Source organism: Neolamprologus brichardi, chromosome 7 (assembly GCF_056152115.1).
Source record: "Neolamprologus brichardi isolate AB-2024 chromosome 7, ASM5615211v1, whole genome shotgun sequence".
Lineage (NCBI taxonomy): Eukaryota > Metazoa > Chordata > Actinopteri > Cichliformes > Cichlidae > Neolamprologus > Neolamprologus brichardi.
In genome coordinates, this window is record NC_142110.1 from 14,636,143 (window position 1) to 14,663,790 (window position 27,648).

Genomic DNA, 27,648 nt, shown 5'->3' on the forward strand with positions numbered 1-27,648 from the left:
GGTTCTTGTGTTTGTCATTGAATCAATTTTACCAGAAGACCAGAAACAGTCAGCACAGTTTATTTATTGTAAACTGAAACAGAATAACAACAGCTGCATTTTAAAGTGGTTACAATTTTAATTTTGACAGAAAATAATGAAATTAATATTGTACAAATTGTGGTTTGTGAGAAACCAGAACATCAGTGACATAGTAGCTCATCTGGCTCACATGAAAAATGTGACTTTGGCCCCAGAGCACCGTGTGTGTAATGACCCATTAGGACATCATTGATTATATTCTGAATGAAACTGTAGGAGGAGATGCAATTCTTCTCAATTTTGAATGGACGGATGGCCAACAGATGGCTTTACCTCATCACACCTTTGAGCAATAAAATGATCATGTTTTATCTGCCAAATTGACTCTAAACAGAAAAAGAACAGCTACTGTTGATCAAGACACTCAAAGGCAAGTTATGAGAACCCCAGACTTAACAATAGCATTAATAAGAAAGGTCATTCCCCCACTAGTGGCTTGATTTTAATAATCAGACAGATACAATTAGTTGGGGTTTTCTGATGCAAAAATGAAAAACACTCCTTTTACATCAGTGAAGGAAATACAGTCTGTCATTTATGGAGGTAAGCGTCGAGCCAGAGGTCTCCTGAGGTTTTCAGTGACCTGATGAAAATAAAAAAATAGGAAAAACAAGTAAGTGTCTGTGTGTGTTTTCAACCTCGTCAATGCTCCATTATGATAATACTTACGTGACAATATCAGCAAAGCCTCGCCACAACGTTTTCTCCTGGTAAGGAATCCCATGTTTCTCACAGAGTGCGCGGACCTGTGGTGCCACCAGGTGGTAGTTGTGGCGCGGCATGGTAGGGAACAAGCTTGAGAGAGAAAAGAAACAGGAAGCTTCTGTCAGATATGATAGCGTCTGAGAATTTGTGTTTTAAAGTCTCTCTATGTTGCCAAACAATTTCATATTAATGACAGTTGTTAAATTATGAAGGCACTGGAACGATGCATGCGGACTTGGTTCCTACAAAAAGTTCTGTCAGAAAAACTGTGTTTACAGAAAGTGACTCCATGTCTGTGTGTGTGTGTCTGCTCCCCCCCCCACCCCCACCCCACAGAGCTGCCATTAGAGGCAGTTTCACAAGTGGTTAAATGGGGAGGCCTGACTTTAGCATGTGATGACACCACACTTTCACCCTTTTTTGTCTATATTTACAACAAGCGTGATGCTTGATTCTAGTTCCTGATTCAGAGAGCTTTTATGGACCTTAGCTGCTTGTGTCTGCAAAATGGTTGTTTCTATTTTAATCCTAGTACTCGACTTTGTGAAAGCACACTGAACATACATTTGTCTGCATTTGCTGCACTCATTTCACTTACTGGTGCTCGATTTGAAAGTTGAGGTGTCCGCTGAACCAGTCGTTGAAGAAGGACTGCTCGATATTACAGGTGGATTGCAACTGAAGACGAGAAAAAAGCCTAAATAAGATCAATATTTGTGATACAGGGACATTTATGAGGATTGGGCGATGGAAGAATCAAAGTGTCCAAAACTTTTGCACAACCTTGCTGGTAAAATAGGTACAGGTACCTGAATAGTCAGCCAGTCCTTGTGCTTTTCATGATCAATATCCATCGGTATGTGATTCATCTGAGTCACCCAAACAAACCAGTGACTCTCCAAAAACCTGCAAAATTAATAACAACATGATAACTTTCATTGTAGAAGGGGTAACGGAAAGAATAGAAAAAAATCTTCCTAATAAGGTATACTGCAACTGATAGGACCAGGTGACTCTTTCACCCAGAATCTAATCTAAGACAGTGTAACAACTAAAGTATGCCTTATTAGGAAGAGCAATCACATAATGCTTTGGTTAATTCTCTTTCGAAATATTTACCTGACAAAGAAAAAGAGCGCCACTGAGCCAAACACGCCATATAGAGGTGCATAATAGTAGAAGTAGCGGAGGTAGTATGTCATGGCCCAAGCCAGATCCTTCACAAGACAAGAATGTTCATATGATTTATATAATGTCTTACTTAACAAGAGTCATAATTCATCACTATCGTATTTGTACAATTAGGTCCATAATTTATTAGACATTTTTTGTAGTTTTGCCTCTGATCAGAACACAGTGCAGCCCTTCATCTGTCATAAGAGGTTTAACAAAAATGTTGCATTGACTGTTTGGGAATTACAGCCATTTTTATACACAGTCCTTTATTTTCAGAGGCTCAAAATTAAACTAACAAACTACTTCAATTTTATTTATAATAAGCAATATTTTTAGTACCTGTTTGAAAATCCTGTGCAGCCAATGACTATTTGAAGATTGGCATAGATGCTCTGCTATCCCTTTACTGTAGACACCTTCAGCTGCTGTCTGCATGACTTTCTGCCTCCACTTTTGTCTTCAGTAAATGAAAAGCTGCTCTGTTGGCCTGAGATCAGGTGACTGACTTGAGGAATTTCACATTCTTTGCCTTGAGAAACTCCTGTTTCACTAAGCACCAGTGGGGATACTGGCAGACATACAGGTTCATGCATAACACTGCCTTCACCATATTTGACAGACAATTGGGTTTCTCTCCTTCTCCATACTTTTCTCTTCACATTATTCTGGTACCAGTTCATTTTGTTTTCATCTGTCCAAAGATTTTTACAGACCTTTGCAGGTTTTTTCACATAATTTCTGGCATAGTCTGGTCTTCCAGTTCTTAAGCATAATCTGCTGTATGTATCTTGTTTTAAACCCTCTGTATTTTCATTCACAAAGGTATGTCTCGATCACAGACCTTGACAATGATACTTTAACCTCCTCGAGAGTGTTCTTGACTTGGTTAGATGTTTTAAGGCTGTTTTTCGTAACCATGGAAATAGTTCTGCCATCGTGCACTTCAGTTGTCTTCTGTGATTTTTCAGGTCTTTTAGTGTTACTGACCCGGCTGTCCACTCATTCTTTCTAAGAATATGTCTCAAATCATAGGGGCGATCGTGGCTCAAGAGTTGGGAGTTCGCCTTGTAATCGGAAGGTTGCCGGTTCGAGCCCCGGCTTGGACAGTCTCGGTCGAAGGGCCCGGTGGCGCCAGTGTCCTTGCCTCTGTCAGTGTGCCTCAGGGTGGCTGTGGTTACAACATAGCTTGCCATCGCATGTGCGTGAATGGGTGGATGACTGGATGTGTAAAGCGCTTTGGGGTCCTTAAGGACTAGTAAAGTGCTATACAAATACAGGCCATTTACCATCATTGATTTGGGCACTCCTAAAGTTTTTGCTGTCTCTCTGATAGGTTTAAATGATGGCCAGCCTCCTTCCCTTGCAGTGACATCAGTTTGGGCTTTATATTTAAAAAACAATGAAAAGCTACTAAATGCTAGTTCAATATTTGAAATGAACTTTTCTTTTAGTTCTTTTATCTGGTTAATTTGTCACAGAATAATCAGTCAGTAGTTTGAGCCTCTGAAAATGAGGAGAAACTGTATGTTTGCTACCACCTGTGCTATTCTGATTTTACTGTAATGTTTTTCTTTAGCACTCTAAGCTCACATTTCCTTTGCTAAGCTAAATACAGCCTGATACATCAAATGGAAAATCATTATACAAACTGCACTACACCACTCAGAGGCTGAGAGCTTACCAGCCAGTATCGGCGGGTTATCATGGTGTGCATTATATTAAAGTTGTAGAAAACTGGAATGAGCAGCGGAGGTCCCACTGAAAGAGAGAAAAAAAACCAAGGCTTGTTAAAACAAAGCTGTCATAGTTTTTTATTCTTGTTAAATGACTCTGAAGAAACATACAGAGAAAGAAGTACTGGTGTTGGTGATTGTAGGGCATGTGCTTGATCTTCTTTATCCCGTACTGTAACACAGAGGTAAACAGAGGGTGATGAGAAGTTGGATCATATGACTGAAGAAATTAGAAACATTAGTGCTGTGCTACTTGCCTCCACTGGTATAGTCTGTCCAAGTACAAAGGTGTCCAGCGTGTTGATATCGGGGTCCTTGGTGAAGATGTTGGGTTTAGCGTGATGCTGGAAATGTCTGTGATTCCACCAGTTGGCAGAAGCTCCCTGAGAAAATCAATGTTTTAATACCTGTGTTTAATTTATATGAAAAGAATATAACTGAGAGAGGTTACCTTTAAATGACCAATGACAAACTTGTGGACAGCGTGGTTCCAGGTGGACTTTTTGAAGACTGACAGGTGACCAAAGTCATGCTGCAGCCATCCAGCCTGCGCCTAAAGAAGTAGCAAGCATTATGTGATGTTTTTGGCTGGTTTATTCTGAGATTCTACTACAATAGAACTAATCCTCTTACTGACGAAGGTTGAGGATTAGTTGTATGTATTCTTATCTCATTATCTCAAACTTTGTGTTTAATGTAAGCATCCACCTTTGTAAAAGTGTATATGTCAGAAAATAAGGAAATACATATTAGGATCCATTTAAAGTTTATGTCTGAATTACCTGAGCAGTTGCTAAAATCACCGAGCACAGTAAGGTGGGTATCCAGCCTGTCCCCCACATTGAAACAAGCATCCATCCGAGGGCTTCTAGCACCACGATGTGACTGAGGTGGAGGAAGAAAAACAAAGGCTGACCTTGAAACAGACCCTGTTTCTCTACCTGAGCTCGCAAGGTTTTGAAATCCTGTACGATGGCGGCCTGGGTTCAGAGAAGAAGAAACAAACAGTTCTGTAAAGCTGAGAGGATGTTATGTACTAATGTGACACTTGTGAAATCAAGAAAAATGTTTGCATTTTAGCCGTTTTAGGTTTTGATTCAGAGAAACGAGGCATTAAGCCCGGCAATGAAACCTGAGCATCAGGAATCTCAGCTGTTCCCAGCACTGTAAAATGCATGAATAGGAATTCAGATCTGTGAAAAGGCTGGCCTACTTCTGTTCCGCATCTGAACAAGGTCCTTTATTCAGGGAATCAAAGGCTCACATTTTTGTCTTGGTCCTGACTTGGCTCTGTTGCTGCCAACTCTCCAAGCAGCAGCGGCTTCAGAAACTTTTGCACGAACTTGGAATCAGGATGAAAAGCAGTGAATGCCTCCTGAAAGAGAGAAAATTAGAAATGTAAGCTAGTAGAAATTATTTAGTAGTTGAAAATAGTTTTGATCATTCTAAGGGGCCATAAAATCAAAGAGAAACCTCTGGTAAACATACTTATGTATTTGCAACCATGTTGTGTAAAAACAAGTTTTCTACCACCGGTATTATTTTTATTTTTCATGAATCATTATTCATAAAACCTCAACGGGGAACTCGCGTTCTGTTAGAGCTCCAAAGAATGAATAGACATGTAAGGAGAGGCAAAAGGTCCAGGTGTAGACTGTAGACTGGCGTGTAAACTACTTTTCATGCAGGACATATTTAAAGTAAATATCAAGTGAATCAAATTAATTACAAGCATGTTTTTCTTAACAACAGCATTCACAAATATATGCAGAAAGAAAGAGACACAGTGGGAGAAAAACTTGCTGGCTTTGTGTTGTAGAAGGTCTAAATATTCTTACAGCCATGATCAGTGTCCATAAAAAATTAATTACTGGTAGTAGAAAGAAAAAGATCAATTGATAAAATTAAATGGCAATTAACAAAACAGTAAGACCATTAAGAACAACCGAAAGATAGAGAAAATGTGTGTCTTAAGATTAAGATAAAAATGTTAACACAGAGTTGATCTCTGATAGAGGTGTGGAGATGCCACCACATAAAAGCATGATCTCCCTTACTCACCCCAGAACAGTTAAAAGTGTTTTTTTTGAGGATCTTAGAGATTATTACATGAATGAAAGCTCTGACAGAAATGTTGGAACGACTATTTAATACCCAGGAATGTGTCCATTTCAAACTATATTAGTAACTATACTTGCCAGTGGGATTAAGCAGAGTAAAAAGTAGACTTAAAGAGTTTAAACAGTGTCCAGTGCCATCTGCTCTGTGGAGCCATCCATGGATCCAATTGCAATGTTTGTACACCATGTGTTTTTTATGTTCAATATATTTGCTTATATTGGAAAACAGGATTTATGAAAGGGTTATATAATATGAAAAGCAATGACCTCTTTTGAAAGTATCTTTTAGACTCTGCACTAAATTCCAATTTCTGATTCCCTCTTGATCGGATGTCTCTCGAAAAATAAAAAAACATTTTTAATGTCAGTGCCACTTTTACCTTGATAAATAAAGGATATATAAAATTCCCAAAAAAGTTTCTTTGTACCTTGTGACAGCATTGTTTGTTTCTGGCTCAAAATGAATCGATCATAGGCCAACAAGTCATTTACAGTCGTGTAAATACCGGTTTTTTTTAAACCGTTTAACAGTTAAAAAAACAAAACAAAAAACCGTGGTCCACCTCCAACACGTTCTCACTCCCAGAATTGTAGTTAATCACAATATTTTGGTAGGTGGTATTCATAAACACCACAACTTTCATATTATTAAAAATAAAATAAAAACAAACAAACATAAATGCACAAGCCCGTGCAATCTGAATTTATTTTCAAGGAAAGTAAATAAAAACATGTAATATACCGTGGCATCCTCTCCAGCATAGTGGCCGATGACGCGAAACCCTCCTGGATGCCTTTTGGCCCATTGAGTGATGTTGTAAACCTTTCGATCGATGACCAGCCATTGATCATTCCTGCTGTTGTGGCTCTTCACTTCCTCCCAGGTGTAAACGCCTTTAGCTTTTCCGCTGTCCGGCTCTCCCGGCACCGTCTGCTGACTTCCACGTCCCATCCTCAACGCTGCCTCTGGTCTGAATGCACCTGAGCTCTAAAGTGCCAGTCCGACCTGGGTGTAAAAAAGGGTCCCTTTTAACCGTTTACGCAAGGAGCAGCACACACAGGGAAGATTTAGTTTGATGCTAGTGTTTTCTTGAGTTTAATACACCGAATGTAGCGCAAGGAAAACAAAGAAGAGTGCAACATCCTCATTAATAATTCATGAGATCCCACAGCCTCCAACTGAAGCTGCTGGTGAAGCAAAAGCTCCAAGATTTTGTGTCGACATTAAACATCAACCTAGCCGCCAGATGCATCGATACTCAGCACATAAATTTGTTTTATACGTGAATGCACGGGCTGGAAAAAGTCCAGTCGAGGTTAACGTGTAAAAACCCCAAAGCACAAAAGTGACTAAAGCGCCTCCAAAACGGATTAATCGTCCCACAAATGAACAATTAAGCAACACGGGTGGGTATCCGTGCAGGCAATAACACGAAGGGGATGAATGTTAACTTACAGCATCCGGCTTTCAACTACTCTCCCCGGGTTTCAGTCACAACAGTGCGGTTAAAAAGGTTCAGTTCCGCTTTATGTAGCGATCATCAAGTACAAACTCCAAGCAGATCATTCGAGGGTGTCTGGGCCAATCGGCGCTCAGTATCCCCCCCCCCTCCGCTGGCCAGGGTGGCCTCAATTACCTCCCTGCACATTTTCTAATTCAGAAAGGGCAACCGGTTTAATGGCTCAAACTTTGTTTGATGTTGTATAAGCCATTTGTTTCTCCCTTCTTCTTCTTCTTCTTCTTTTTTTAAAAAAAATACAGTGCAACCAAAGAATTTGCAAATACAATAAGTGAAGCCTCTCCGTGATGCCTGATGTTACTCCTTGTCCAAGTTAATGGTTGATGAGTCAGTGGGTTTGAAAATAAGTCATTGGGAAGGAAGGAAGAGGGGTCACTGGTATTTTAATGTGCACTCACTTTGCATGACTATCATTTGCTCATTGTCTTTCAGAGAAAGCAATTTCAGTATCATTCCCTGAATTTGATGTCTATGCTGACCTCCTGTGGCTTAACTTGCTATCTTTCTGCAGGGTATCAGTGTGCAGATGTACTCTGATACCATGTAATAGTACTGCTACTGCTGCAATAAAGCAATCCACTAATCAGCCATCGCCTTTATAAGTTCTGACTAAAATGTCAGAAAGGAGTGATTAAAATCTTTATTTCAGTGACAGATGCATACAGCGTGGCACAAGGAATAGCAATGCCCATTGGTATGGTACATGTGCCATAAAAATCTGCCTATGTTAGCACAAATTACCACTTAAAGAAATCCAGCTGTTAATAATGTTATTGATGGCATCTTTTCTGGCCATTACCTGTCACTGTATCCTAAAAACTGGGCATTTGCATCTATAGCATGCACTTTCTGTCAGAAGTGATCGTGCATTTAGGAAACTACAGTTTAATTTGTGATAGACTACCAATGATTTGCCTGACTGTATTTTCTGCAGGACTGTTGACTGTTTTGAGGTCCTGACTGGAGCCATGAACCCTGTTGTCCCTGAACAAAGAAGAAGTGGAGGCTGTGTTTGGAGATGAAGGCTGTTGTGTCTACTCATAGGTCACTGTGCAGAAAGAACACAGGTCAGTCACAAACATCTGTCAAACTGCTTACACAGCTGTTTAATTCATAGACGTGCTTGTTTGTTGAAAAGCTCAGAGCCTTTGGATACTGTCCAAATAGGTTTCATTTTGTTTTATTGATCTCAAATGATTATTTTTGTTTTTATTTCTTTCTTTCATGAAAAAATAGCCCTAAAACCTGATTGTGTAGCTCTGCTGTTAATAACCATGATTGGTTTTGGAACGCCTGTTTGAACAGCTCACAACCGGTAAGATTAATTAGCAACATAACCTCTCAGAGATCTGGAGGGAATCCGATAAAAAGTTGTCCACCATATGGTTTTGGTAAGCAACTTAAAAGTAGCGTAAAATTATCAAGATTTTACGGGGTTTCAGCATCACTTAGCAAGAAATGCTTCTGCATTTTGTTGTTTTTGTCAGTAAAAGCGAGATTATATGCAGTATATATGTTGCTGCCGTACAGTGTCATTTACATTGAGCTTTTTGTTGGAATGTGTTTTCTAAAATAGATTTGGTGACGGTTTCTTTCAACACGGTTTCTTTATTGTATCCTGAAAGAGCAGAACAGAAGAGCTGTATTTAAAGTTACACAAAGTTACACGTTAGACAGGAGATAATAAACATTTTCATATATAGTTTGTTGTTTGAGTGAAAACAAATTATCCTGTTTAATCATTCAAATATGATCACAAGATAGAAAAATGAAAACTCATTTTAAATGAGTCACAGGGGCAAGTTTCACAACTGTGTTTATAACATCACACCGCTGCTGATCAAGATATTCTTAAGGCAACTTAGGAAAACCCTGTTATCCATAAAAATCAGCAAATCTGAAAACCAAAGTAAGACTTAACAATAACACCAACAATGAGAAAGATCCTCCCCGCAATATCGACTGAATTTTAAACTTGAAATGGATACAATCGCTTTCTGATGAAAAAGAGAAAAACGCTTCCTCTACATCAGTCAAGGAAATGCCGTCTGTTATTTATGGAGATATGCATCGAGCCACAGATCCCCCGAGCTTTTCAGTGACCTGTAAAAGTCCAAAAGAAAAGTCAGTCTTTCCATAAAAGAAGACTGAGCCATGCACTGTATTTACAATCCTTTTAACAGTCTGCACTTACGTGACAATATCAGCAAAGCCTCGCCACAACGTTTTCACACGGTAAGGAATCCCATGTTTTTCACAGAGTGCGCGGACCTGTTGAGCAACCAGGTGGTAGTTGTGGCGCGGCATGGTAGGGAACAAGCTTGAGAGAGAAAAGAAAGAGGTATTTTCCCTCAGATATGACGCCATGATTCACTTTGATGTAGGCAAAGAGAGAGTTTCGTGGATCTTTAATGCTCGTACAGTTTTGTGCAAATGTCCTGAGCTACTCCTCATTTCTTTACATTTTTCTGGGAAAATGAACAATAGATCAACAATTTATTAAAAGATGCATAAATAAGTAGTTTTCGGGAATAGTTATCCAGACTTCTAGAAGGACATTCAAAGCTTATTTTTGGGTGCTGGCTGCCTTCTTAACCAAGATCAATGTGATCCCACACTGCTTCAACAATGCTGAGGTCTGGGCTCTGGGGAGTTCAGTTCTGTTGTTTTTCTGTGTTTTACTGCACTGGGACTGTGTGTGATCATCATTATAAATGCAATGGTCAATTAGATGTTTTTCGTGGAAAACGTGTGATGTGGCAAATCAAAATTTGGCTGTTCTTTTCTGTGTTCATAATTCCGTCAACTTCAACACTGGCTGAAATGCAGCCCCAAAACATGACAGAGCCTCCACCATGTTTTACAGATGGATGTAGACACTCGCTGTTGTGCCTCTCTCCTGACCTTCTTCGGTCATCAGCTGTCATATTGATGAGAATTTTGTTGATCATTCAGTAAGACCTGTTGTCACTGATTTTCAGTACAGCTCTTGTGTTATTACCTCAGCCTTTTTTTCCCGTGCTTGCTTAAAAATGAAGTCTCGACAGCCACCCATCCACTACCGGTAACAAAGTGCTTAAAGATATAATTTCACAATAGTTGTTTGCTAAGTTGTTTGTTATACATAGACGCTTGAGTTCCTTTTTTTAATGCTAGAATTATCCATAGGTCAGTATTAAGTAGTTTAACAAACAAAGAAACGTTCCTCTGAGAATAGTCAACTGATATTGAATACAAAAAAGCAGAAAACCTTAAAAAACTGTTGCTCAAGACCACTGTAAAAAGTTGCAATAAAGTCTGGCTCCTTTTAAGCAAAATATAAAGGTCATGTTATGGAGTAACGTGATAAGTTGCTTTTTCTGATGAGTCATTTTTCAGTAACAAACCCAACATCGTTAACAGTTCAGGGTTAAGTGGCTTTATATTCTTCTCTTCATTCAACTGAAACGGCTGTCTGTGTTTTTGTTGAGAGAGTGAAATCTTACTTAGACAAGAGCAGTTATGTTACGGCTGTTTTTCTTGATTTCAAGCGTGCGTTTGACACTGTGAATCATCTTAAGCTCTTGTCTAGACTGTCGACATTTAACTTTAGTAATCACACTGTTAAATGGATACAGTCTTATCTATCAGATAGAAAACAATGCGTGCAAATAAAGAATAGCAAGTCACCCTATCTTTACTGTACGCAAGGTGTCGCCCAGGGTTCAATTCTAGGCCTCCTGTTATTTTCACTTTATGTAAATGACTTGCTTAACGTGTGCAAAAATGTGGACACGATTATGTATGCTGATGATATGGTAATTTTTACTCAAGCCAAAACTGCTGATGATGCAGCCCATCAGCTTTCACTGGCATTACATGATTTACAAAAATGGCTGAATGACTCATGCTTGTGCCTTAATTTTAAAAAGACCGTATCAATGTTTTTTAGTCAACCGAAAACAACCGTGGCTGCAGTAAAAGTCTGCTTGGGTGCACAAGTATTAATTAATGTTGAGGAATTTAAGTATTTGGGAGTGCTACTAGACTCTAAATTATCCTTTAAAAAACACATTAAAAAAGTAGTGAAAACTGTAAATGTTAATATACAGAACTTTAGACATATCTGCACATCATTAACAGACACAGCAGCGATTACATTCCTGCATTCTATGATACTGACTCATATTGAATATTGTATTACAAGTTGGTCCTATACGAGCTCTGCTGCTATTGGGCCAATCGAAGTATGCTACAAAAGAGCATTGAAAATATTAGATAAAAAACCTTTTTCATATCACCATTGTCAAATTTTAGAAAAATACAAGTTTTTAAATTTTACTAATTTAAAATTATTTAAATCTGCCTGTCTAATATACAAAGTTATACATGGTCTGGACATTATATTCCTCATTTCCAGTTAATACTTGTACAGCTGCTGTTATTGTGTATATATATTTATATTTCTTCATACATTCTTATATATTTCTATACTGTGTATTGTGTATTTTGTTGTACAGTTATTTAATTTTCAACTTTAATTTATATATTTTATCTTATTCTTTCCCAGTTAAATTTACCCTTCATTCTAATTTGTGTTGTACAGTTATCTCATTCTTAACTTAATTTTTATATTTTATTTTATTTTATTCCTTCCTGGTTAAATTTACCCTTTTTTATTTTCATATTTATCTCCTATCTTATTCATAGCCTTTTCTTTTTTTCTTTAGGTCACAAGCAGTTGTCTAAGGATTTTCAATGCATATCGTACTGTGTATGATTGTGTATGTGACAAATAAAAATTTGAATTTGAATTTGATTTGGCACCTCCACCAATGAGTGATTTTATTAAACAAAAGTCTAGCAGTGTTGCCGGGTCTCAACTGACTCGAGGCACTGTTAGAGGTGATTGTGAATTGACATTCAGGCGGACCACCTTTTCACAGAATGCTCTGTCATATCAGGGAGTGAGCTTCTGGAATAGTCTTCCACTGTCAGTGAGGGAAAGTACAAGTCTACCCATCTTTAAGAGTCACTTAAAAGGGCGGCTGAGGGACACACAAACATGTAATCATGTTTAATAATCATGCTTTATATTGGACGGGAAAAAGAGTTAGTGTATTACAAAAAGGGAAACAACTGTTAGTGCAATGGGTGAACGCAATATCATGACGGTCAGGGCATGTACAATACTGGGGTTTGTGCAATATAATTGATGTGTTTCCGTTATTGTTATCTATACTGTCCTCTGTGTCCACTCTCCTTGTCATTGTTTGTTCTAGTATAATGTGATCACTGTTTTTGTCCTTGTCACATGACCTGTAAATAGTGTCTCTGTATGTTTTTACTAACTTGTGTTTAACACCAACCTGCCAGAGGGTCCAAGGCTATAATCTGGCATATTTACATTTGTTAAAATGTTCATTAATATGTATTGCCCCTCTTTCTAAAAAATAAATAAATAAAAAAATACAATAAAATATTCTTCTGAAAATGATCAGGGACAAAGGAGAAGTGTTGCTCAAAAACCTTTATAAAAATTAAAGGGAAGTCTGGCTCATTGGAGGGAAATTCACTAGCTGCAACCACATTATCATTTAGGTTCAACTGTATTTCTAGATGGTAACAACAGATGGTGCACGCATGAATGGAGGGTGCGGTTTGGGGGAGGACTCAGAGGGGAGTGCCAGCCATTCCCGGACCAGACAAACCCCCATGTACGAAAGAGAGGTGAATAAATTGGAAAAGGGAGGCAGTGTGAGGCAAAAAAACAAGAACAAACAGCTTGTAGTGCAGGCAGGTCATATATAGACAGAGAAGGGGAGTGTATAAGGTGTAGTCCTGTTCCTGAAATTCTGATAAATTATCTCAAGACATTTGAACAGTATTGTATCTGTAGAACAACTGTTTCTTATTTAATATCAGTAATCGACTTTGAACTCTCAGCAGTGTGAGAGCATGCTGAACATACATTTGTCTGCATTTGCTGCACTCATTTCACTTACTGGTGCTCGATTTGAAAGTTGAGGTGTCCACTGAACCAGTCATTGAAGAAGGACTGCTCAATATTACAGGTGGATTGTAACTGTCAAAAGACCACGAAGGAGTTAATAAAAACATAATAAAGGGAATGGTTTTAGTCATCAAATGTCAGAAGTGCCTGCTGGTAAAAGTAGTACAGGTACCTGCATGGTCAGCCAGTCCCTGTGCTTTTCATGATCGATGTCCATCGGTATGTGATTCATCTGAGTCACCCACACAAACCAGTGACTCTCCAAAAACCTGTAACATTAAAAACAACACAATACTTTTGATTGAAAAGATGCTATAACATGACGCTAAAGAGTACCACAGTGTGTGTTACAGTTTGAGTCAGTCTGTTAATTGGTAACAAATCATGAGTTAATTATTTACATATCAGTAGTATTAGGAAGAGCATTAAAAAAATTGGTTGACTTGTTTTATAAATATTTACCTGACAAAAAACATGAGTGCCAATGAGCCAAACACGCCATACAGCGGGATGTAACAGGAGAAGAAACGAAAGTAGTACGACAAGGACCACGCCAGATCCTTCACAAGACAAGAAAGTTCATTTTATTCTGATCATTTCTGCTTAAAAATAATCTTAATTCACCATATTCTTATTTTAAACTTATTCTGTTTTTACTTTAATGTTTTTTTCTTTAGCCCTTATCCTTAAATATTTAATTTAAACTAAACAAAACCATCTGTAGCCTGACAGCTTACCACCCAGTCGCGCCGGGATATCATGGTCTTCATTATCTGCATGTAGAAATAAACTGGAATGAGCAGCGGTGGTCCCACTGAAAGAAAAATACAAAAAAATTTACTTTAAAATTGCAACATTGTGAAATTATAGTTTTTATTCTTCTCGGACAAAACATACCAAGAAAGAAGTACTGGTGTTGGTGATTGTAGGGCATGTTTTTGATCTTCTTTATCCCGTACTGCAACACAGAGGTAAAGAGGGGCTGTTAAGAAGTTGGACCGTATGAATGTTTGAAGAAATCAAAAATATTAGTTTAGTCCCGCTTGCCTCCACAGGTTGAGTCTGGCCAAGCACAAAGACGTTCAGCATTTTGATATCGGGGTCCTTGGTGAAGATGTTGGGTTTAGCATGATGCTGGAAATGTCTGTGATTCCACCAGTTGGCAGAAGCTCCCTGAGAAAATTGATCTTTTAATACCTGTGTTTAATTTATATGAAAAGAATATAACTGAGAGAGGTTACCTTTAAATGACCAATGACAAACTTGTGGACCAGGTGATTCCAGGTGGACTTTTTGAAGACCGACAGGTGACCAAAGTCATGCTGCAGCCATCCAGCCTGTGACTAGAGAAGAAGGAACAGCTGTTATACTGGCCACATGCAGCCAGAGCCTGTGCTGCAGGTGGTCATTTTAGGACTACGTTCCATCACTGGACAAGAGCAGGAATCGAAACTGAGCGCTTAGAGGGTCTGAAACCCAAGCTTTGCCCCACAGTGCAGCTCCAGATGCCACCTAAGTGTCCTTATCTAGAGGACCTTGAGCTGCCCGAGCCAGAGGACGTAGAGTCCAAACTGTCCATTGACCCTTCACCTCTGGCCCCTGGTGGACTCAGCCGATCTTGGCCACCTGAGGAATCCAGTCCTCTGCCAGTTACGAGCCAAGCCACCAGAGATGTCCCATTATCTCCTGCCATGCCTCAGGAATGGTCCAGTCTCTGTCACAGGCCTCCGTGCCCACCCCCTGAACAACTCTGTGTTCATCCCTCTGTCGGGGCCCTGAATTGCTTCATTTTCTCTGTCGGTCCATGCCATCCCACAGATCTGAGCCTCAGCCATGCTGCCCCTCTCTTTCAGCCAAATGAACAGCTACCCAGTTCCACTAGCCCCAAGCCCTTGTGTTGTTGCTTTTTGTTTTTCATCCCTGGAGACTTCCATCACCCACTTAGGTCAGCTGAGTTTGTGTCAGATGGGGATACACTGAGTCATGGACACTGAAGTTTTGGATTATTCCTTTTGTTTTTAAATTCTTGTAATTTTGGTTTTTTTTAGTCTTTTGAGTTTTGTACATAGCAGTCATTTCCTGGTTGGTTTCTTTATGCTTTTGTCTTTAGGTGTTTTTAGTTTTTTGCAAACTATCTTTTGCCAAGATGAAAGTTATAGTTCATATTCAATTTCCTTAGTTTTAGTTTATCCTGCATGTGTTTCCCTGTTGTTTAGTCTCTGTCTGCGTTACTTGCGGAAATGCATACTAGGACCCATTTAAAGTTTATGTCTGAAAAGTTCATGTCTCAATTACCTGAGCAGTTGCCAGCAAAACTGAGCAAAGTAAGGTCAGGATCCAGCCCGTCCCCCACATTGAAACAATGAGCCATGCAAGGGCTTCTAGCAGAATGATGTGACTGAGGTGGAGGAAGAAAAACAAAGGCCAAGCTCGAAACAGACCCTTTTTCTCCACCTGATCTCGTAGAGTTTCAAAATCCTGCACGAGGGCTGCCTGGGTGCAGAGAAGAAGAAACAAACAATTCTAAAAAGCTGAAAAGGTGATGCACTGATATTACATTTGTAAAAGTGTTTGTTTGTTCAAGGTAACAAAACCTGACCATCTAGAATCTCAGATGCTCCCAACACTCAGCACTTCATAATGAACAAAACAGATCTGCTATTTTTTTAACTTACATTTATTTCACTACATCACTCACATGTTATCAATAAAAAATAAGGGACTTTAATTAAAGGCTCACATTTTTGTCCCGGTCCTGGCTTGGCTCTGTTGCCGCTAACTCTCCGATCAGCAGCGGCTTCAGAAACTTTTGCACAAACTTAAGATCAGGATGGAAAGCAGTGAATGCCTCCTAAAAAACAAAGAAACAAGCAAAAAGAAAAAAAAGAAAAAAAAGAAAAAGAAAGAAATGTAATCAAAAACAAAAATGTTTTCAGATCCTAAAAAAAACTGTTTAAAGATAAATTCTCACATGATTTAATTGTTCATAGTAATGCCACAGCATTAAAGCAGCAGTGTTACCATCTGGCAGACGTTACAGGAGTCTGTCTGCTCGGACTACAAGACTTAAAAACAGTTTTTACCACCAAGCCATACGACACCTCAACCACAACACTTAAACACACACACTCCACAGGACGCACTCAGAAGCTACCCTGCAGCTTCACAAGTACTCTGTTTAATCTGCACTGGTCACTCCACTTTATTGTTATTGATATTTATATTTAAAAAGTGCAATACTGTAATTTTCTGCTGCTCATTCCTGTGCAATATCCCATCTGCCCTCCCGTCATATTTCTTTTCAAGATTTTCTTATTTAATCACTAGTGTACATATATTTATATTTATAGATAATATATATTTAGTCATCTTTTCTCTTTTACCACGTCTCTCTAATATTTTGCTCTTTATTATTTTTCTATTTTTTTTTATTATTTTATTTTATTATATTTTCTTCTACTGTACCATGCTGCTGAGTGACTGCTGCTCGTCAAACACATTTCATTGCAATGTTGACCCTGTGCTAACTTGCATATGACAAATAAAACTGAAAACTGAAGCAGCAATTCATTGCTGTAGCAAAGTTGTGTACAGTCATAGTTAAGGGGTTTCAAATATGGGGGCCACCCTCACACAATGAGACAAAAAATGAATATTGACCAGAATAAAATGAAAAACAAGCTTCTGCATCAGTTCTGTACTTGTGTCAGTATTTTGGAGTTTCTAATATTTTTGATCTTGAACAGTTATTTAGGTCGTGTGTGAAAGCCCTTTCTGTCACAATTGCAAGGAACTTATCAATATGCGAGGAGTGCTGAGAAACCACTGAGTTTTTATCTCTAAAATAAAATACTAATAAAATACTCTTTACCCTTCCAATGTTGCAATAAAATCTATTTATTTATTATTTCATTAATTGTTGTCAATTTGAGATACTAGAAAAGTCAAGTCAGAATAGAGTAAAATAAATAAATAATTGATAAAAACAAATAACTAAATAAAGGACAGCTCTGAAGAGTTTTCTTGAAAAATGTCAGTAGAATGTCTCTTTCAGTGTTTTGGAGCTGCCACAGAAAAAAAATCATGAGCTCTTTTATCCGGCTTAACGGTAGAAGGTTGCTTTGAGGAGCTGAGAGATCAAGAAGTATTAGGAGCAGAGAAGTTTGGCAAAAAGGATGAAACCGCTTTTTAAACTTCTAAAATCTGGACTTCTGGATTTTTTCCCACTGAAAAGTGACAGTTGAAGTGTCAACCATTCGTATATCCATTTATCCTCTTTCAAATGTTCTTCCAGGTCTGGGTCACGGGGAGTATCAGGTAATGTATCGTGAAATGAACGAAGATAAACCTATTTACTTTGTCATTTGATGTCTTTCAAAATAAAATCACATGAAAAAAAGCACAGGTCTGTATATATTCACTGCATTTTAATGAAAACGTACCGTGGCATCCTCTCCAGCATAGTGGCCGATGACTCGAAACCCTCCTGGATGCCTTTTGGCCCACTGAGTGATGTTGTAAACCTTTCGATCAATGACCAGCCATTGATCATTCCTGCTGCAGTGGCTTTGCACCTCCTCCCAGGTGTAAACACCTTTAGCTTTCCCGCTGGTAGGCTCTCCTGGCCCCGTCTGCTGGCCTCCACGTCCCATCCTCACCGCTGTCTCTGTTCACCTGAACTCTAGAGGGTCAGTCAGCCGCAAAGTTTCACACCTGGATGTAAAAAGGGCGGATTCAGGGAGGAAAACTCATAGGGTGGATGTTACTGGTATACTGTTGCTTTCTTTAGTTTAATAAGTTGACTGTGGCACAGAAAAACAAAGAGGAGTGCAACATCACTCACTAATAATTCATGAAGAAATCCGAATACCATCTATTGGAGCTACAGTTGAAGCAGGTCGGTTTTCACCCACTGACTTTGCGTCATTCGTCTTTATCGGCATTAAACGCCAATCTAACTGTTAGACGCACATTTTCACTTAAAAACAGGAAATTGAACAATATTGAGGACATAAGTGCGTTTTATACATGAATGCACAGGTTAAAAAATAACTAGTCAACGTTAATGTGTAAAATCTAGACACAAAAATGACTGTAGCGCCATGGAAAAAAGCGTTAATTAAATAATTAAATAATAGCGGCAGATAACGGGCGGCTGGCTGTGCACGCCAAAACATGAAGATAATATTTACTCACAGCATCCAAATTTTAAACCAGCCTCCCCGGGTTTCGGGCACGTTAAAAGATCGATTCAGTGAGCTCAAGTCCTTTTTATATAACAATCATCCCCAAAAACCCATCCTCTGCCTTCCCTATACGCACACCATTTCATCCACGCACTCCTTCTGTACAAACTCTGAGCAGATCATTCGAGGTGTCTGAGCCAATCGGCGCACAGTACATTCTTGTCCCCTGGCCAGTGTGCCATAGGCTCAATAAACTGCTCGTCTGAACAGTGCAAAGTCGTTTGAGCGCACAGACGAAAACGAGACCACTGGAGGACTGTAATAGTTTTAGTCTGGGAGATGTCACACACAGTTTCTGACAGTTTCTGATTTGATAGAAGGATCAGAAGGGAGGTCTTTAAGGGGCAACCCTGCTATACATTTATTTACTTTGTGTTGTTTTTGTTTTGTTTTTTAATTTTTTGTTACCTCCCCCAAAATGCTTCTATACCTAATTAACCCGTTTAACTCTTAACTCCCATTTTTTTCTCCAAATAGTTTAATGTTGTATGTCTAAAAAGTTTACAATTATTGCACATTTGAAATAGCTTCTTCTTCTTTTTCTTTTTTCTTTTTTCTCCAAAAATATTATATCAAAACACACGCTCCATAAAAACATGCAGACCATCAACGGGTAAACAAAATGCAGGACCATTAGATATCAGACATATAGAAAGCATTGTTGTGTCAAGTTTAAAGTGACGTTGACGCCAATTGTAATCATTATTGTGCTGGCAGTGCTCCAGTAAGAGCAGAAAGTTTCCATCTCTAAGGCCATTTTTATTTTATATCCCCTCCTGATCGCCAAACGACCATAATGCCAGCGATAACGAATTTCTGCACATTCAGTGTCGTAAAATAATGACTCACTTAAGTGCGCACCGTTGCAAAATAGGACAATTTATACTACTTTAGATCAGATAGTTTTTTTAGTGCCACACCATTCAACATGCAGATAGCTTGAAAGGAGAAGCACAGAAGCAAAAAAACAAAACAAAACAGGCAATACATTCTGTGAACAATAATTTGCATCTCCTAAAAATGTTGCTACAGACAAATGGCTACAGTTCACGCAGAGGTACTACAGTCAGTATGTTTTTAATTTTTAACTGCTTGAATAGTTGCAAATATTTTTACTTTACTGCAAATACCGAGGCTGTCAAGCATGCTTTGATGTGTTATCAGGTTCTTGGTAATATAGCTGCAAATTCTGATGCATGGGCTGCCATTCCCTCCCTCACCAGCAGATTGTGCTCCTTTAGTCAAACCGCTTGCTTGTCATTTGACTCAGTGAATCAACAGTATGCAGGCTTATCATTATTGTTGTGTTGCTTCTGTTGTTCTTAAGAAATATATAAAATATTGCAATGAAATCCAAACAAAATATCGGAATCATCTTTCAGTCTACAGAAGGCACATCTATTGTTCATTGCCAGTTAAGATATGTGCACAGATGTGTAATTAATACCAACAACATGCAATCTAAAGAAGCAAGCAAGTTAACTGAGAAAGCCCTGGACTAAAAACTAAACTGCACAGGCCCAATGGAGCCAGATGAGTACTATTAGTACAGTAAGAAAGAACTTGACAGTTTGATGTGATATCAGTAAGATGCAAATGATGTAAACCATTATGTGCACAATGGTTTCCTGCTTTTGTCATGGAGTTTGAAGACCTCACTAGGCAAGTAAGACATTATGTGTCTGAAGAAAAAAAAATTATGCAGAATTATTAATAGAAGTAGCTTGAAAGGTTGGCTTTAGAAGCAGCTATTGTAGAAAAGAGAGCTCAAGTAAGAATATTGAAGGAGAAGGAGGCAAGTTACTATGGCTCAAAAATATTTGTTCTGTGAATTTCAATTATAGGAAGAATTAAAGGAAAAAGAACAGAGATGTCATCCCACGGCCAAGATTACATAAATGTTAATAAATTCACAGGATTTAAGGTCAAGACACAGACAAAAACAGTCATGGTATTCTAGAAAAGTATGATCAATAGAAACAGGCTTAGCTGCCTGTTAGAGATGTTTCAGTTTTCATGGGGGAGCCACTACAGATCCTTTATGGGAGCTTTTGAAAAAACCATTGAGCAGAGTACTGAAAATGCAACTGCAGGAGAAACATAATCCCTTATTTGCAATTAAGAACACATGGCACTAAACAGAGCATTCAAGGAAACACAATGACTGTTTCAGAAGCATTATGGAGCTCAGGTAACAATTATTAGCACTTATACTGATTAAGCCCTGAAAAACTCAGAAGATGGTGTGTTTATTCTGACTTGTTGTTGTAACACAATAGAAGACATGAAATTTAAAGAGGGAACGCATAACCATAGAAACGTGACAATAGTGCCATACAAAAGGAGGAAAACGTAGCACAAACAGCATTAGAAAATCAAAGAACACAGACGGTGCATAGCAAGTTTGGCTGACTGTGCTGTCTTTGCAACACGTTCTCACTCCCAACTCGTCAAATGTGTGACGCATGGTCAGGCTCCCTCTGCTTCACTTCTCGACGCGCCGAGAATTGACGTGCAGGGTCCTCTCATTGAATACTATAGAGCTCCCTTAACGTTGACGACAAGGGATTGCCGCGGAAGAGCCTGTTGTCTGTATATTTATATATTTCCGAAATCACATTGTAGTGACGTATACTGAACACAATAAATTATATAATGTAAACAACTACCTGAAAAACAGGTAGAACGATACTTTTGTATCGTTTATTGCATTTATGGAGGGAGTGATGTATGCTGGGTAATGGCACAGCTAGCGACTGGGTGACTTTATTCACCCGCTTCGGCTGTTATCAGTCCATACAATGGGCGCTATTAGCATAAATCAGTTCCATAGATATGGGCCATCTCCTGCTAGATTGTTCAGAAGGTTGTTATCATCCATCCAGATGGAGGATCACTAACAGGAGCGTGGAAAGACTCCAGAATCCACTCTGGCTGGAATCCGGTGGATACAGCAGTGTTTACAGGTAAGACCATTTACCTGAGCCACGGTCGCCCACAAATCAGAAGCAGCTCCACATCTCCTACAACCAATCGGACTCATGAGTCCACAGTTAAAGTCCTCCAGCGGACTGTTTGCGGTCTCTGCGCTGTTCAGGTGGTTTATGACCTATGGTACTCTCGCCGCCGGACGAGAGAGTGCTGTGCGCCGATTGGCCCAGACGCCTCGAATGATTCTGTTCGGAGTTTGTACCGAATGAGTGCGTGGATATGTGACAATGAGCCTACAAGGTAAGCATGGGATGGGTTTGGGGATGCTTGTTATATAAAAAGGACCCGAACCCTCAGAATCGATCTCTTATTAGTGTGCCTGAACCCCGGAAGGACGCTGGTTAAAATCTGGATGCTGTAAGTAAATATTTAATATCTACATGCTGTGACGTGCATAGCTAACCACCCGCTATCTGCCGCTATTATTTAGTCATTAAATGCTTTTCGATGGCGGTTTGTCGGTTTTGTCTTGGTTTCTACACGTTAACGACGATCAGACTTCTCCCAGTCCACGCATTCGTGTGGAAAACGCACTTGTGTGCATCGATGTTTTTCCAGTTTTTAAGTATTTGTGGGTGTGCGACTGTTAGATTGATCTTTAATGTCGATAAAGAATCCTTAAGAAAAGTTAGTAGGTGAAAACCGACCTGCTTTAGCTCCATTTGGTGGTTTCCTAGCTTCACTAGTTTCCCCATAGTAGTGGGTGATGTTGCACTTCTCTTTGTTTTAGATCTGGACCACAACCAGCTCAAACAGCATAGAAAAATCTGCGATACGAGTTTTTCTCTCTGCACATTTCAAACCATTTGAAAGACATTTTTTACACTCACATTGAAAAAAGGTTTCTTCACCTTCAGTAAACATGAAGCAATGATTGTGAGTAAGATGCAGCTGAAACATCTAAAATCAAAGGTTTATTTATTCAAATAACAAATGTTTAAGGAACAGAGTTGGTATTAACTGAACGCATACCAAGCAATTTTTTGCCCAGATTCCATTAAATTTAATGGTTTACGTTGCCCGTATGTAACAACGTTACATGGAAATTTTGTGCATTTTTTGTGTGAAAACAGGTGTGAAACTTTGTGACCTGTTAGAGCTCAGGTGCATTCAGACCAGAGGCAGCGGTGAGGATGGGAGGTGGAAGCCAGCAGACGGTGCCGGGAGAGCCGGACAGCGGGAAAGCTAAAGGTGTTTACACCTGGGAGGAGGTGCAGAGCCACTGCAGCAGGAATGATCAATGGTTGGTCATCGATCGAAAGGTTTACAACATCACTCAGTGGGCCAAAAGGCACCCAGGAGGGTTTCAAGTCATCAGCTACTATGCTGGAGAGGATGCCACGGTACGTCATGTTTCCTTCAAAATACTATGAAAATATACAGGCCTGTGCATTTATGTTCATATGATTTTATTTTGAAAGAGATCTAATGAAACTATCATCATAAGCGTTAATTCATTTATATTTGTTTAAGATTTGTGTTGCCATTCCTCTCAAAAAGTAAAGTTTATGCCAGTCTGTGAACTACACCTGGGCTTCCCGCAACTCCTAACATGTCTCTAAGTTCCTTGCAGCTCTAACAGAAAGAGATTCCCCCTCTGAGGTTTTAGTATACCTAAATAACTGTTCCAGAATAAAAATAGCAGAAAGCTCAATAATATGGATGGAAGAACACGAGTAGGTGTAGCAGAACCAGCTACAGCACTGAAACGCTGCTTTCAGGCAGCTGAATTATGAAAAACAATGTAATGTCACGGTTTCACAGGCAACTGAAACTTACAGGGAACATCATTTTACTTTTGGTATTTTTACATGTTAGAATTTAGCTTTAATACAAGTGAAGTGAATGCATGATTTATTGTTTTACAATCTGATAATTATTTCCACTGCTACCTAACTTTTTAATAAATTACAATTTTTGTTGTGTTTGTTTTTTAGGAGGCATTCACTGCTTTTCATCCTGATCCTAAGTTTGTGCAAAAGTTTCTGAAGCCGCTGCTGATCGGAGAGTTGGCAACGACTGAGCTGAGCCAGGACCGAGACAAAAATGTGAGCCTTTAATCAAAGTCCCTTCTTTTTTTATTGACAACATGTGAGTGATCTAGTGTAATAAATGAGAGACAGACGTACGTTTGATAATTCACTGATCTCTTATGTTAGTTATAAAGTGCTGAGTGTTGGGAACATCTGAGATTCTAGGTGGGTTTTCAGCCACCTTAATGTCTTGTTTCACTGTATGAAAACCTAAAATAGCTCAAATCCAAAATCCTCGATTTCGGAAGTATCACATCAATATATTACAGTTTCAGTTTTACAGAATTCTTTGTTTCTTTTTCTCTGCACCCAGGCAGCCATCGTGCAGGATTTCGAAACATTACGAGCTCAGGTGGAGAAAAGGGGTCTGTTTCGAGCTCAGCCTTTGTTTTTCTTCCTCCACCTCAGTCACATCCTGCTGCTAGAAGCCCTCGGATGGCTGACCGTCTGGATGTGGGGCACAGGCTGGATACAAACACTTGTGTGCTCTGTGTTTCTCGCAACCGCTCAGGTGATTCAGACATAAATTTTAAATGGGCCCTATTATGCTTTCCTTATGTTTTGAAATATATGCATACACCAAGTGCATGGTTACATTAAACAGAGACAAAGTTTTAAATAATGGATATCAATAATAATGAATGTGTAAAAGTGAGCCAAAAACTCAGCCTTCAGACTGCTCTCAATGCACAGTTTCAGTTTCTGTTCTTGCCCCTTTACAATGCCAGTGATGGAAGGTATTCCTAATATGTTCATCACTGACACTGCTCTGGCTGTCAGGACAGAAGCCCCTCCCACAGACTGTGCAAATCTTCTGTTTACAAAAGCTAACCATTCATATTAAAGGGAGCATAAATAATTGTTTGAGAAAAGTATGAACTGAGATGCAGAAACGCAGGACTGATAAAAGACAAACAGTTAGTCATGCATACAAATACATGGTGTTGGAAATCAGGTCCATTTAAAGAGAAGTCTTTCACCCAAAACATTTGTTTTCCTGCTCCTTCTCCAGGCACAGGCTGGATGGCTGCAGCATGACTTTGGTCACCTGTCTGTCTTCAAAAAGTCCAGCTGGAATCACCTCGCCCACAAGTTTGTCATTGGTCATTTAAAGGTAACCTCTCTCAGTTAGAATCCTCTCTCCATGGAAATGAAACACAGATACTTAAAGGTTTTTTTTTTCTTTTTTCAGGGAGCTTCTTCCAACTGGTGGAATCACAGACATTTCAGGCATCACGCTAAACCCAACATCTTCATTAAAGACCCGGATATCAACACGTTGCACCTCTTCGTACTTGGCCGAACTCAACCAGTGGAAGCAAGTAGCACGAAGATAGTATTTCTTATGTTTTTAAGCACTCACACGGTCCAACTCGTCATCATCCGCTGTTTACCTCTATGTTACAGTACGGGATAAAGAAGATCAAACACATGCCTTACAATCGTCAACACAAGTACTTCTTTCTTGGTATGTTTTTTAAGAGTCATTTAAAAAGAATAATAACTACAACTTTGTAACGTTGCACCTTTATAGGAACAGTTGTTGTCTTTTTTATATATATATGTATATATTTATATAGTGGGACCACCGCTGATCATTCCAGTTTTCTTCAACATTCATGTAATGCAGACCATGGTATCCCGGCGTGACTGGGTGGTAAGCTGTGTAGTATATTAGATTTCATATAGGCATTTTCCATTTGATTTGTCAGATTGAATTTTGTATTTGAGCTTACAGTATTTAAGAGAAACATTACAGCAAAAAAAAAAAAAATGGCACAGAATAGAGCATATGTAAAAATAAGATTATAATTAATCATGATTGTCATAATTAAAAAAGAAATTACATAAATCATATAAACTTTCTTGTCTTGTGAAGGATCTGGCTTGGTTCATCTCATTCTACCTTCGCTTCTTCTCCTCTTATATACCCCTGTATGGCCTAGTTGGCTCATTGGTGCTCATAAGCATAGTCAGGTAACTATTTAAAATAAGAAAACATTGCACTCATTGACAAATGAATTGTTACCAGTTAACAGACTTTGATGCCTTATATTGTCCATTCCTTTCAAAATATATTGTCCTTGAGCTGAGATGCACCATATTTTGCTCTATATTGCTGGAATGTGTGTGGAAAAGCCTGACTTTATTAGCAAACATTAAACTTAACATATTTGACCGCTGTATACCTAATAAAGTACACTGCAATAGAAAGTGATTCCATTTTTCGTACCCTTTGGCCACGTTATGTATCACCTCAATATGATATTGTTTTTAATGTTACAGGTTTTTGGAGAGTCACTGGTTTGTGTGGGTGACTCAGATGAATCACATACCAATGGACATCGATCATGAAAAGCACAGGGACTGGCTGACCATGCAGGTACTTGTACCACTTTTACAAGGTTGTACAAAAGTTTTGGACACTTTAAATATTTTCTGCATTTACCCAATACTCATGAACATCCCAGATCACAAATATTGGTCTGTTCTATTCTGTTTACACCTTCCCTTATATTTACTTGGACCTTATTAACTCATTTGCACTCTTTTGACTCATTTTGTCATTCAGTTACAATCCACCTGTAATATCGAGCAGTCCTTCTTCAATGACTGGTTCAGTGGACACCTCAACTTTCAAATCGAGCACCAGTAAGGGAAATTTGAAACCTGTCAAAAACTAGAGCACGACTGTGTAAACTAAAGTACTGATAATAATTTAACAACATTAATTCTGCATTTAAAGATAGAAAGTCTCTATTATAAAAAAAAGAGTTTTAAAGAATAGTCAGAAGACTGAGAGATGTAATTCATCAGGCATGGTCACAGGAGCATACATTAAACTCAAGCTACACCACTTAACCAGTGGTGAATACTATTAGGATTTTACACCCATCCATAGTGAGCTATCACCCATTTTTTCAAACAGAATTTTTTTTTCTTGCAGAAGTACACTCACTGTTTACGCACTTATATGTTACAATGATTTTATGTAACAAAATATGCCACAATGCAACAATTACCAAAAAAACAACTTCCGTTTCTTTTCTTTTGCAAGCTTGTTTCCAATGATGCCGCGGCACAACTACCACCTGGTGGCCCCACAGGTTCGTGAGCTCTGCGAAAAACACGGGATTCCTTACCAAGAGAAAACTTTGTGGCGAGGCTTCGCTGATATTGTCACGTAAGTACAATGATAACAGAGTATGAAAATGGCTGCAAATACAGTATATGACTCAGTCTTCTTTTATGGAAGGACTGCTTACCTGACACACACACTGATGGGCTGGCTATTTTTTGTTCTGACTTCCTCATTCAGGTCACTGAAAAACTCAGGGGACCTCTGGCTCGATGCATATCTCCATAAATGAAAGACTGTATTTTCTTCCACTGGTGTAAAAAGAGTGTTTTTCTCTTTTTCATTAGAAATCGACTGTATCTGTTTGAGTCAATGCCGTGGGAAAGATCCCTCTTATTGTTGACGTTATTAAGTCTTTGTTTGGTTTATAGATAATAGGATAATTCTAAGTTGCCTTAACAGTATCTTGATCAGCAGCAATGTGATGATAACACGGCTCTAAAACCTACCTGTGACTTATTATTAGCATTAGCGTCACCAGATGTAAAAGAAAACTATCTGAATGATTAGACACAATCATTTATATAAACTACAAAACCTTTGTAAACTGTTTGTTATCGTTTGTGAAACTACTTTAAATGAATGTAACATGTTGTGCTCTTTCTATAGAGAAACCATTACACTGCACATGAATAATTTCACTGAGACCAATAAATCAAACTAAAAACATAAAAAAAAAAAAGTTTTCTGTTCTTGTTTATATAGGGCATGTTATAACAAGGGAATAAACATAGTGAAAGATCACCACACTGCATTAGTGATCATCACTCAAAGATCTGCTTTGCCTGACTCAGGAGTCACTGCTTGTTTCACATTGTTTAGTGTTATTAATCTTTGAATATTGTCAAAAACTGCAGACACATGCTGTACATATACATGGCTCACTGGGATATTGGGATACTGGGATATTTC

General features: G+C 38.8%; 3 protein-coding genes across 7 annotated transcripts; 1 reads left to right on the forward strand and 2 right to left on the reverse strand.

Moving 5' to 3' along the window:
* Window positions 1–44: 44 nt before the first annotated feature.
* LOC102784236 (acyl-CoA Delta-4 desaturase-like) lies at window positions 45–7,393 on the reverse strand. Its single transcript, XM_006789228.3, has 13 exons — window positions 7,272–7,393; window positions 6,558–6,821; window positions 4,960–5,070; window positions 4,478–4,675; window positions 4,147–4,248; window positions 3,953–4,078; window positions 3,807–3,867; window positions 3,644–3,720; window positions 1,906–2,003; window positions 1,596–1,692; window positions 1,385–1,464; window positions 751–876; window positions 45–664 (listed from the first exon to the last, which is right to left on the reverse strand). The coding sequence occupies exons 2-13, from the start codon at window positions 6,765–6,767 to the stop codon at window positions 613–615; spliced, it is 1,338 nt and encodes a 445-aa protein (XP_006789291.1). The 5' UTR covers window positions 6,768–6,821; window positions 7,272–7,393; the 3' UTR covers window positions 45–612.
* Window positions 7,394–8,923: 1,530 nt separating this feature from the next.
* LOC102783783 (acyl-CoA Delta-4 desaturase-like) lies at window positions 8,924–18,671 on the reverse strand. Of its 2 annotated transcripts, none has more exons than XM_006789226.2 (13): window positions 18,524–18,671; window positions 17,770–18,040; window positions 16,068–16,178; window positions 15,623–15,820; window positions 14,569–14,670; window positions 14,375–14,500; window positions 14,225–14,285; window positions 14,065–14,141; window positions 13,790–13,887; window positions 13,500–13,596; window positions 13,320–13,399; window positions 9,530–9,655; window positions 8,924–9,438 (listed from the first exon to the last, which is right to left on the reverse strand). In XM_006789226.2, exons 2-13 carry the CDS (start codon window positions 17,977–17,979, stop codon window positions 9,387–9,389), a joined length of 1,338 nt encoding a protein of 445 aa, XP_006789289.1. In that variant the 5' UTR covers window positions 17,980–18,040; window positions 18,524–18,671; the 3' UTR covers window positions 8,924–9,386. The 2 variants fall into 2 exon arrangements, with proteins under 2 accessions (XP_006789289.1, XP_087699288.1); XM_087843162.1 differs by lacking the exon at window positions 18,524–18,671 and adding an exon at window positions 18,171–18,319.
* Window positions 18,672–21,301: 2,630 nt separating this feature from the next.
* Window positions 21,302–27,418, forward strand: LOC102787160 (acyl-CoA Delta-4 desaturase-like). 4 transcript variants are annotated; one of them, XM_087843160.1, is made up of 13 exons: window positions 21,302–21,539; window positions 22,638–22,907; window positions 23,502–23,612; window positions 23,911–24,108; window positions 24,610–24,711; window positions 24,790–24,915; window positions 25,005–25,065; window positions 25,178–25,254; window positions 25,477–25,574; window positions 25,884–25,980; window positions 26,170–26,249; window positions 26,656–26,781; window positions 26,917–27,418. In XM_087843160.1, the coding sequence occupies exons 2-13, from the start codon at window positions 22,698–22,700 to the stop codon at window positions 26,966–26,968; spliced, it is 1,338 nt and encodes a 445-aa protein (XP_087699286.1). In that variant the 5' UTR covers window positions 21,302–21,539; window positions 22,638–22,697; the 3' UTR covers window positions 26,969–27,418. The 4 variants fall into 4 exon arrangements, with proteins under 4 accessions (XP_087699286.1, XP_087699285.1, XP_087699284.1 ...); XM_087843159.1 differs by lacking the exon at window positions 21,302–21,539 and adding an exon at window positions 21,618–21,804; XM_087843158.1 differs by lacking the exon at window positions 21,302–21,539 and adding an exon at window positions 21,801–21,921.
* The last annotated feature ends 230 nt before the right edge of the window (window positions 27,419–27,648 follow it).

What these genes read in the sequence shown, in the direction of transcription:
- LOC102783783 (XM_006789226.2), bottom strand. Translation starts at nt 17,979, where the DNA reads ATGGGACGTGGAGGCCAGCAGACGGGGCCAGGAGAGCCTACCAGCGGG. An exon ending in GCCAGGACCGGGACAAAAAT is followed by an intron (nt 15,821 to 16,067) that starts GTGAGCCTTTAA and finishes CTCTGCACCCAG; the next exon opens with GCAGCCCTCGTGCAGGATTT. An exon ending in GGCTTTGCTGATATTGTCAC is followed by an intron (nt 9,439 to 9,529) that starts GTAAGTGCAGAC and finishes GGACTTTTACAG; the next exon opens with GTCACTGAAAAGCTCGGGGG.
- LOC102787160 (XM_087843160.1), top strand. Translation starts at nt 22,698, where the DNA reads ATGGGAGGTGGAAGCCAGCAGACGGTGCCGGGAGAGCCGGACAGCGGG. An exon ending in TTGTCATTGGTCATTTAAAG is followed by an intron (nt 24,712 to 24,789) that starts GTAACCTCTCTC and finishes TTCTTTTTTCAG; the next exon opens with GGAGCTTCTTCCAACTGGTG. An exon ending in GTGCTCATAAGCATAGTCAG is followed by an intron (nt 25,575 to 25,883) that starts GTAACTATTTAA and finishes TTAATGTTACAG; the next exon opens with GTTTTTGGAGAGTCACTGGT.
- LOC102784236 (XM_006789228.3), bottom strand. Translation starts at nt 6,767, where the DNA reads ATGGGACGTGGAAGTCAGCAGACGGTGCCGGGAGAGCCGGACAGCGGA. An exon ending in TGATTTTAGCAACTGCTCAG is followed by an intron (nt 4,249 to 4,477) that starts GTAATTCAGACA and finishes CTACTTCTTTAG; the next exon opens with GCGCAGGCTGGATGGCTGCA. An exon ending in TTGTCATTGGTCATTTAAAG is followed by an intron (nt 4,079 to 4,146) that starts GTAACCTCTCTC and finishes TGATTTTCTCAG; the next exon opens with GGAGCTTCTGCCAACTGGTG.